The sequence below is a fragment of the Pteropus vampyrus genome, unplaced genomic scaffold (assembly GCF_000151845.1).
Source record: "Pteropus vampyrus isolate Shadow unplaced genomic scaffold, Pvam_2.0 Scaffold109, whole genome shotgun sequence".
Taxonomy (NCBI): domain Eukaryota; kingdom Metazoa; phylum Chordata; class Mammalia; order Chiroptera; family Pteropodidae; genus Pteropus; species Pteropus vampyrus.
The window spans coordinates 1,857,703-1,868,812 of record NW_011888890.1 but is presented as its reverse complement, the minus strand read 5'-3'; the positions used below and the strand labels follow the sequence as shown (position 1 = coordinate 1,868,812).

Below are 11,110 nucleotides of genomic sequence, written 5' to 3'. Positions count from 1 at the left end.
CAGACAGAAATTATTTGCATATTTATTAGAGGAAAAAAAAGTCTACAAGTTAATGTGTAATTTTACAGAGTATAGGCCTCAATCAATACTAAGTAGCAAATCAAAGTATCTCCCCTAGAGAATGAAATATTCCTTGGGTGGGCCTTTTAGAGAATGATGGCATTGAAAGGACATCAGTTTTCATTTTCTTACTCCCAAGCTAATGAGTAGCCGAAGGATGAGTTTTCATTGGTGTTGGGATCATTGCCTGCCCTGTGGGAAACAATTAAATTTGTACAGCTCACATTATTCAAAGAAATGGATTCATATATACTCACTCGTGTGTTATATTATTTTCTCCATGTAGTTGAAACATTTCTCATAAAAAAATGAGAAAGTAAGTTCTTGGTGAAATATTAGAGTGATTTAAGTGGGTGAATTATGTCTATATCAAAAAATACTGTTGAATAAAGAAGCAGTTTATAGCATGATGTACTTATTGTGATATGATTGTAAACTTTAAAGTACTACAGAATTTCTGGGGCTTTAGGTACATGTATATAAAAGCATAAAGGACTAGAGGGATCTAAACTAAACTTTTATACCTCAGAAAAGATGACTATTATTATTTTATTAATATTATAAAATGTTATTATTTTATTAATAATTATTAATACTAAGTTCTGTTAAATTCAAGTCTGTTGTGCCAGGTAAACACATTATAATTATAGCTTTGAAACCTGCAACATTTACCTCATATAACATACTCAATTTTATCAGAACTTAATGAAATTTTAATGTTTTATAATATATGTCAGTGTTTGGGGAAAAGATGTGGTTTTTAAAAATTATCTTGGGAAAAATGGCCAAAGATTAAGAAACAATGCACAGCATTATTTTGTGCCATGTATTAAAATTATAAAGGAAGCAAAAATTAAATATGAAAAAGTAACAGCACTGGTAAAATGATGTTATATAATCTTTGTGGAGGGAAGTTTTTCTAAGTATGTCCTCCAAATCAGAAATATTAAAGGAAAGAGTGATTTTGATTAAATGACAATTAAAAATTTCAATACTGGAGAGAATTTTATAATTAAAGCTAAAATCAAAGGAGAAATGGGGACATTTTTACAGTATATGTCAGAGACCATGGTTTTCTAGTCCTTATAAATGAATCTGTAAGAGAACGGACAGGCAAGGATGGTCCAAAAGGGTAGACAGCCTCTTGAATCTTTTTCCTCTTTCCTCGTTTGTAAACAGATGACAGTTGCTGCCTCAAAGCCTTGTTTGAGTAAGTGCTCAGTGCTTCCTCCATCCTCCTGGTAAAAGTTGTGATGGAACATAACCTGTCTTCAAGCTGCATTCACCCTTATCTGTGGAGTTGTCTTCCCTCCTACTCCCATACCCCACCACCCTTGTGAGAAGAACTTTGATTTTCCTGTAAACTGATGTATAAAATTTAGGAAACTTGATCTGTTCAAGATAAAATGATCGTTGAATGTATAATATTAGAGAGTATTGGGAAGTCTGAAAGGTGGAATATAATCAAACTCCACTTAATTGAGGGCACTGTATATCTTAGAATTAAAAACAAGTTTCCCTACAGGAGTAGTCTGTAACCCTTTTCTCTCTTTATGGGTTGTGTACTCTTAAGTGAGTGGAGCAGAAGGAGATTGCTGATTCTACTACAATGCAGGGAGGGCTTATTCTTGAACTCTGTGGGAATTTCTTTCTCTTGAGTAGCCCTGTCTCCATGTGTGTCTGTGGAGGTGGCTCTGGGTCAATAAAGTAGCCTAAGATTCTGTAAACCAGATTGGTGTTCACCTCCTCTATGCCACTTCAGCACTTTGTGAGGGACATAAAACAGTTTATTAAAAAATAAGATACTTTGTATATATGTACCATGTCTTCTTTATCCAGTCATCTATCAGAGATCACTTTAGTTGTTTCCATGTCTTGGCTGCTGTGATTAATGCTACAATAAACATCAGGGTACATATATCTTTACAGATAAATGTTTTCAAATTTTGGGGGTGAATACTCAGAGGAGGAAATGCTAGTTCATATGGTAATTCTATTCTGAGTTTTTTGAGGAACCTCCATGCAGTTTTCTATACTGGGTGTACCATTATTTTACATCTTCACCAGCAATGTATGAGGGTTTCTTTTTCCCTATAACCTCTCCAACACTTGTCCTGTTGATGATAGCCATTCTAACAGGTGTGAGGTGGTATCTCATTGTGGTTTTGATGGACATTTCCCCAATAGCAAGTGAAGTTGAGCATCTTTTCATATATCTTTTGGCTGTTTGTATGTGTTACTCAGCCATAAGAAAAGATGAAATACTGTCATTTGCGACAACATCGGTGGTTCTTAAGAATATCATGCTAAGTGAAATTAGATGGAAAAAGTCAAGAAGCATATGGTTTCACTGTTATGTGGACTATAAAACTGAAGGCAACAAACAAATAAGACTAACGGACAAAAACTCAGGCACAAACAACAGTTTAGTAGTTACCAGAAGGAAAGGGAGGAGGTAGAAAAGAATAAAGGGGGTCAAATATATTGTGACATAAAGCGATTTGACTTGGGATGGTGAACACACAATGCGGTATACAGAAGATGTGTTATAGAATTGTACACTTGAAGCCTATATAATTTTTTAACCAATGTCACCCCAATAAATTTAATTTGAAAAAGGATACAAAATACATGCCCTTTATTTTGAGAATTTATCCTCAGGAAATAATCAGGCAAGGGTATAAAGGGGCTTATTAACAGTATTGTTTGTAGTCACAAAACTTGAGAGTAAACTGCATGCCCCAAAATGAGGACTGGGCAACAAATTAAGCCATTTCCATTTTGTAGAATTCTGTGCAGACAGTTACTACAATAAAGTAACTATTTATCAAGAGGAAAAAAAAAATCACAATAAATTAAGATTATAATAAAGGAAACCAGAATATGTCACCCCAAAATAGGCTTCTTTGACATAAAAATTATTTTGAGCTGAAGGTATTTAGGAGGCTTTAAAGGCAGAAAAAGCTCTCTCTTTTCTGCCTAAAGGCAGGAAATAAATTCCTTCAGATGCAGCCAGGGACCCTAAGTGATCAAGGAAAAATTTTTGCTCCTCTACAATAACCAACTTTAATAAAATATATGTATAGATTTATTTGAGAAAAGATCTGGAAGGATATATACAAGATACAATGCTATCTTTGGGTAGAGAGCTTTGGGAGTGATTTCAGTTAATTTTTTTTTTTGTGTGTGTACTATGATAAAAAGAAAAATAAGTTTATTGGGACTATATTTCAGGAATGTTCACCACATAACTAAGTAGATTTTTGTTACTTGGTTTTCAAAATTGCTGAAAAATAGAGGTGAGATGTACTAAATAGTTGAAAGGCTTGTGTTATGTACTTGAATTTATGTGGATTTTTCCTATAAGACAAAGAAATAAAACCTCTGTCTGCCTTTTTTCTTAACAGGCCTTCTTGTGCAGATATGGCAACAAGCAGCCATTCCTTTGCATCATGTCATGTGAAACAGGAGTCTGGACAGCACAGATCATCTAATGTGAGCAGGTCAGGAAGGGGGTGCGGGCATCCCTAGGGGACCTGGGGAGAGCAGTCCAACCCTTGGGTTTACTGTTATATCGATGTTAGAACAGGGCTATGTATTTTACTCTCCTGTGGGGTGGAGAGAGACCTGGACAGGTGTAGTGCCCTTTTTACAAATGAGGGAAGGAGGTGTGGAACTGCCAAGGAATTCAGTGAGTAGGTGGTACTGTTAGATAAAAGCAGAAACAAAACTAGATTCAGCTTTTAGAAACAGCCTTTGAGATTATTTAAACTAAAAAAATTTTAACCATTAATTTTATCATAAAATAATATAACACATTGCCAACCATTGGAGAAAATAGAGGAAAGGAGAAACATAAACCATATGTTAAATTATGACCATTTTAATACAGATTATTAGAATTTTGGTATATTTCATTCCACTCTTTTTCCTAGGCTTGTGTTTCTTGATATGGATGTAACCATAGGGTTTTCATTGAATATTGTATTATGATATTTTTCTACTTATATTCTTCTCGTATCCTTGGCTTAAAAGTACATTTTAAGAAACATTCATTGTAGAAAATTCAGGAAGTATAGAAAAGTACAAGAGAGAGAATAAAATTGTATTATTATCATAACTATTTTTGGAGTATGTATGCTTTTTTTGACTCTGCATATACAGAGATTATTTTTTTATTTGCTGAATTAGAATCAGATTAAGTATACTATTTGGTAACCATTTTGAAATTTAATATATCATGATATTTTTACTTGCCATTAAATATTTTTTTATAATATCACATTTAATTGATAAGTGCTTTTGTGGTCCTGCCCATTCCAGAATTAATCATTTTTTTCTTTTTAAACATGTAGGTTGTTCCTTTATCAGTTATTAAGGCAACTCAGTTATAACTATTTTGAGAAATAGTTATACCATGAGAAAGTCCTTTGCATCTATCCTTAATGTTTATTAAACTTTAAATTATACAGCAGATCTTTAGCATTTTGGATTTTACATTTGAAATTTCAGTTATTTGTGAGTGTGTTCATAACACTCATGGACTTGGCAGTTTGTTTTAGGACTCAACCTTCACAATATAAAGAAGGGGTACAATAATATAAAGACTGAGGAATAGAGATGAAGTTGAAAATACTTTTAAGGATCTTAAGGCATTTTTTTCCACATTACTGTTTTATTCCATGTGGCCCTGTTCATGGAAATCTGAGCTTTCTTCAGAAATATGTGTCCCTCCCTCAGAGTTATCATCTAACCCATCTGATAGTTTCCTAGGTAACTACTGCATCAACATTTATCTTGCTGAGCTTGAAAGCTGTAATAAAATAGCTAAAAAATATATTACTGAAAGCAGTAGTAAATAAAGGGTGTGACATTTAGAGAGAGCTCTGGGCTGAACCTGTAGCCTGGAAATCTTCTACCAATAGGTAGTTGTCGAAGTCGTGACTGCAAATGCCATTTCCAAGAGAGAGAGAAACAATTGAGAAGAGAATGGAAGAAATGGAAGAGGGGTCTTTTGGGAATACAAACACTGAAAGGATGGCTGAGGGAATGAGAGTGCAAGTAAGACCTAAGAAGATGTGTGTGAGAGAGTCAGACTCCATGAGACAGTGGCTGGAGCATGGGCAAGGGGTTTGGGTGGGGATGGGTTCTGGAATCTGGTCAACAGAGGCAGATGTTGCAAAGTTCTACATGCGTGTGGGTTAAAAAAATATCCTTTGCGTTTGTACTTTTGTTTGGAGGGTTTCAAGCTAGTCGGGGCAGGAGCCAGGCTGCAGTTGCTGAAGATGCGTGGAGGGCGAGGAAAGTAAGGAAAGTGAGTGTCGACTCCTTTTTGAAGTTTTTGCGTATGAAAGAAGAGTGGGAGAAGTTGTGTGTTAAGAGAGAAAACAGAATTGAGAGAAAACAAGAAAACAAGAAAAGTTATATTTTTTGGCTGTTTTAACTTTAAATAGATATGAGCAAGATTTAGATATGTTTCTGAGATGGAAATGGGTCAGAGAAGAAGATGTTAAAGATAGGTAAAGGAAGTTCTGGTTCAGATGGCAGGGCAGGTTAACACTGTGCTTGCCTCATCCCATGACCACATCAAAATTACAACTAAATTATAGGATAACCAACCACCCTTGAGAAGCACCTGAAGACTAGCTGAATGGAACTTCTATAATTAAGGATGTAAAGGAGTTCCATCAAGTCTGGTAGGAGAGGCAGAAATGCAAAATGGTCTGGTCCCGCACCCATGTGCAGTGGTTTAGAATTGCGCTGGATATCTTGACTGTATAGTTCCTCTTGAGGAGTGAGGAGTCCCAGCCCCACACTAGGCTCCTCAGCACGGACCACCAGTACTGAAAAGAGGAATCCCCACAACATCTGGCTTTGAAAATCAGTGGGAATTCTGTTCAGGTGAGATGGAGTGCTGCTGGAAACTCAGGTGTTTTTCTCTTAACGGGTCCATGCATGGACTTACTCGCTCACAGACTCACTTGCTCTGAGCTTCATTGCTGGGGCAGCAACTTAAAAACCTCCAAGGATATACAGAGAGGAACTGAATTATCTGGTTTTAGAGCAAAAGCTGGAGGGGCAAGTCAGTATGGGATAGAATTGCTAGCAGATGCCATTGTTTCTTTGTTGAGCCCTCCCCGCACCCTGCCTGCAGGCACCAAATCTGAGTCTCCATCAAACTGGCTAAGGCGCCACTCGCTCCACCCTGGTGATTCCCTGAGAACACTTGCTACCCAACTTGTACATAGGCTGGAACCTCTTTCAGCAGCTGTTCCTCACAAGTGGCAGGTCTAGGCCTATGCTGCAGACTTTCCTAAAATCCCTCAAAGGTCCACAAACCCCAAACAAACAGCAGCTGGCCTCGGCATACCCTTTACCACTTGCTAAGCCGCCCCTAGCTTGGCACTAATGGCAGCAAGCCTCAGTTTGCAGCATAGTCTCTCTTAGATGCTTTCAAGTCCAGCACATGCAGCTACCAACCACAGATCACTTTATAGCTTTTACCAGGTGGGTCCCCCAGCCAGGCAAAGGCAGCAGCTGACCTGAGCCTGCACTGGAGCTCCTCCGAAGAGGCCCCAGAACGAACACACCTGGTGGTTGACTTCAGACTACACTAGAGCACCATCCAATTAGTCCACAAATGACACACCCAAAGAATGGACTCAGCAAGAACCAGATCTTTGCTGCAGCTTATCCCACTCTGTGGGGTCAGCCTCCACACAACAGCAAGTCTGCTATGGTCATGGCCAGTCCTTATAGCCAGTCAGCCTGAGGGTCAGTCCTACCCATTGATGTGCCAACAGCAGTTAAGACTCAACTACAACAAGAAGGCACCCACAATTTACACAAGGGACATCCCTGGAATACCCGGTTCAGGAGACCAGGGAGACTGTGCCATTGAGCCCTATAGGACATTACTACATAAGATCACCCTGCCAAGACTGGGAGACAGAGCAGCTCTATATAATATGTAGAAACAAAAGGAGGCAACCAGAATCCTTGAGGAGACAAAGAAGCATGTCCCAAATGAAAGAACAAGGCAAAACTCAAGAAAAAGAACTAAATGAAATGAAGGCAAACAATCTATCAGATGCAGAGTTCAAAACCATGGTTATAAGAATGCTCAGTGAACTTAGGGTAAGAACTTAGATGAACTCAGTGAGAGTTTACTTAAAGATAGAAACCATAAAAAAAAACCAGTCAAAAAATGAAGACTACAATAACTGAAATGAAGAATACATTAGATGGAATCAACAGCAGATTCGATTGAATCAGTGATTTGGAAGACAAGGTAGCAGAAAATACCTAATTGAAGCAGCAACATAAAAATAAATAAATAAATGAGAATAGTTTAATGGACCTCTGAGACAACATAAAGCATAACAGCATTCATATCATAGGGGTACCAGAGGAAGAAGAGAGAGCAAGGGATTGAAAATGTATTTGAAGAACTAATAACTGAAATCTTCCCTAACCTGGCAAAGGAAATGGACATACAAGCCCAGGAAGCATAGAGATTTCCAAACAAGATGAACCCAAAGAGCTCTACACCAAGACACATCATCATTAAAATGCCAAAGGTTAACAACAAAGAAAGAATCTTAAAAACAACAAGAGAAAAGCAGTTAGTTACCTATAAGGAAGCTTCCATAAGGTTATTAGCTGATTTCTCAAAATAAATGTTGCAGTCCAGAAGAGATTGTCACAAAATATTCAAAGTGATGAAAAGGAAGGACCTATAACCAAGATTACTCTACCCAACAAGGTTCTCATTTAGAATCAAAGGACAGATAACGATCTTCCCAGACAAGAAAAAGCTAAAGGAGTTCATCACCACCAAACAAATATTATAAGAAATATTAAGGGGACTTCTTTAAGATAAAGAAGAAAAAGAAAAAATATGAATAATAAAATGGCAATAACTACATAACTATTAATAATAACTTTAAGTATAAATGGATTAAATGCTTCAATCAAAAAACATAGGGTGGCTCAATGGACAAGAAAACAAGACCCATACATATGCTGCCTGCAGGAGACTCACTTCAGACTGAAAGTAAACGGATGGAAAAAGATATTTCATGCAAATGTATGTGAAAAAAAAAAAAGCAGGAGTAGCAATACTTCTATCAGACAAAATAGACTTTAAAACAAAGGCTATAATAAGAGACAAGGACATTATATAATGATAAAGGTATCAATCCAACACAAGGATATAACCCTTGTAAATATTTATGCACCCAACGTAGGAGCACCTAAAAATATAAGCAAATATTGATGGACATAAAGGGAGAGATCAACAGCAATACAATCATAGTAGGGGACTTTTTAACATCCTGTTGACATGAATGGATAGATAATCGAGACAGAAAAATCAATAAGAAAAAAGTGACCTTAAATGACACATTAGACCAGATGGATTGAATTTATGTTTTTAGAACATTTCACCCCAAAGCATCAGAATGCACGTTCTTTACAAGCTCACATGGAACATTTTCCAGGATAGACCACATGACAGGTCACAAAACTAGTCTCAATAAATTTAAAAAGACTGAAATCCTATCAATCATCTTCAATCACAATAATATGAAACTAGAACTCAATTACAATAAGGAAACTCAAAAACATACAAACACATGGAGACTAAATAACATACTAAACAATGACTGGATTAACAATGAGATCAAGGAAGAAATCAAAAGATACCTTGAGACAAATGAAAATGCAAATACAACAACCTCAAGTCTATGGAACAGAGCGAAAGCAGTTCTAAGAGGGTTATTCGTAGCAATAAAGAGCTACCTCAGGAAACAAGAAAAATCTCAAATAAACAGTCTACATTATACCTAAAGGAACTAGAAAAAGAACAAACAAAACCCAAAGTGAGTAGAAGGAAGGAAATAATAAAGATCAAAGTAGAAATACACAAAACATAGTCTAAAAACAATAAAAAAGTTCAATGAAACCAAGAGCTGGTTCTTTGAAGAGATAAACAGACTTGACAAATCTCTAACCAGACTCATCAAGGAGAAAAGAGAGAAGACCCAAATAAAGAAATAAAGAAATTCAGAAATGAAAGAGAAGTGATAACTGACCTCACAGAAATACAAAGGATTATAAGAAAATACTACAATTATATGCCAACAAATTGGACAGGCTCAAAGAAATGGATAAATTCCTAGAAACATACAATCTTCCAAGACTGAATCAAGAAGAAACAGAAAATCTGAACGGACTGGTAACTATTACCAAAATTGAATAATCTAAAAACTCCCAATAAACAAAAGTCTTGGACCTGATAGCTTCACAAGTGAATTTTACCAAACATTCAAAGAAGAATTCACACTAATCTTTCTCATACTATTCCAAAAAATTGAAGAGGAGGGAAGGCTCCCAGTCTTATTTTACGAGGCCACCATTACCCTGATTCCAAAACCAAAGACATTAAAAAAAAAAAAAAGGGAATTTACAGTTCAATACTCTGATGAACATGGATGCAAAAATCCTCAACAAAAATATTAATAAACCGAATTTAGCAATACATTAAAAGATCATGGGAGGAGATATTCACCAATGATACATTTGATAACGGCTTACTATCCAGAATGTATAAGAAACTCATACAACTGAAAAGACACATCATCTTATTGAAAAATAGGCAGAGGACCTGAATAGACATTTCTTTAGATAGGACATGCAGATGGCCAATAAACATATGAAACGATATTCAATGTCACTAATCATCAGAGAACGCAAATTAAAACCACAATGAGACATGGGGATATGGAGAAAAGGGAACCCTCGTGCATTGTTGGTGAGATTGTGAATTGGTGCAGCTGCTATGGAAAACAGTATGATGATTCCTCAAAAAATTAAAAATAGAACTACCATATGACCCAGCAGTCCCACTTCTGGTTATTCATATGAAGAAATCCAAAACACTAATTTGAAAAGATATATGTACTTCTATGTTTATTGCAGTGTCATTTACAATAGCTAAGATATAGAAGCAACCTAAGTATCCACTGATAAACAATTGAATAAAGAATAGTGGCACATACATACAATGTAAATTATTCAGCCATAAAAAATGAAATCTTATGATTTGCAACAACATAGATGGACCTAGAGAGTATTAAGCTAAGTAAAATAAGTCAGACAGAGAAAGACAAATACCATATGATTTCACTTATCTGTGGAATATAAAAAAGCAAAATAAATGAACAAACAAAATAGAGACAAACTCAAAAAATACGAAGAACAAACTGACGGTTGCCAGATGGGAGGGCTTGGGAGATGGGTGAAAAAGGCGAAGGGATTAAGAAGTACAAATTGTCCATTATAAAAACAGTCACAGAGATGTAAAGTATAGCATAGGGAATATAGTCAATGATATTGTAATTTATGGTGTCAGATGGCTACTAGACTAATCTTGGGGATCACTTTGTAAGTTATACAAATGTCTAATTGCTATGTTGTATACCTGAAACTAATACAATATTGAATGTCAACTGTAATTGACAAATACAAAACAAAGAAAGAAACAAACAAAATAACAAATAACCCCTCCACCCCAAAAAAGATATATAAATTAAGAAACAGAAGAGAAATTTAAGAAATTATTTAGAGGCATAGTCAAGTATATAGTGTAAATATTTGTAGATTTCATGGCCTTTTTCATTTTGAAAATTAAATGAAAATTTCTACTCTGCCTTTTAATCAACAGGTCTTTTAATGTGTTAATAAAAACAAGCACTTTTAAATGTTTTGTGGAGCAGCCTAAAAGGACATCTATAAAGTGGAACAGAGCTTCAGACTTGGACAAGTGTGTAGGTAGTTAGACTGCATAGAACAAAACAGCACTCTACCTGATGTGTTACTCTTCCTGTGACTCTGCACCCCACAGATATCCAGTGTATTTGCTCCTCAACAAAAAGTTGTAAGGCAGTCAAGGAGAGAGCCTTGGTCACTATTTAACAAACAAGAAATACTGGATGTCACATGACATACTCAAGGTGCCACAACCAGGCAGTGGTTGAATTGCAACTTA

At 36.0% G+C, this 11,110-nt stretch overlaps 1 protein-coding gene across 1 annotated transcript in view; it reads left to right on the top strand.

Moving 5' to 3' along the window:
* TTC39B (tetratricopeptide repeat domain 39B) overlaps nt 1-11,110 on the top strand; it is a 137,132-nt gene that overhangs the window by 60,147 nt on the left and 65,875 nt on the right. The window contains 1 exon segment of the mRNA XM_011365359.2: nt 3,468-3,563. Coding sequence (XP_011363661.1) covers nt 3,468-3,563 — 96 coding nt within the window.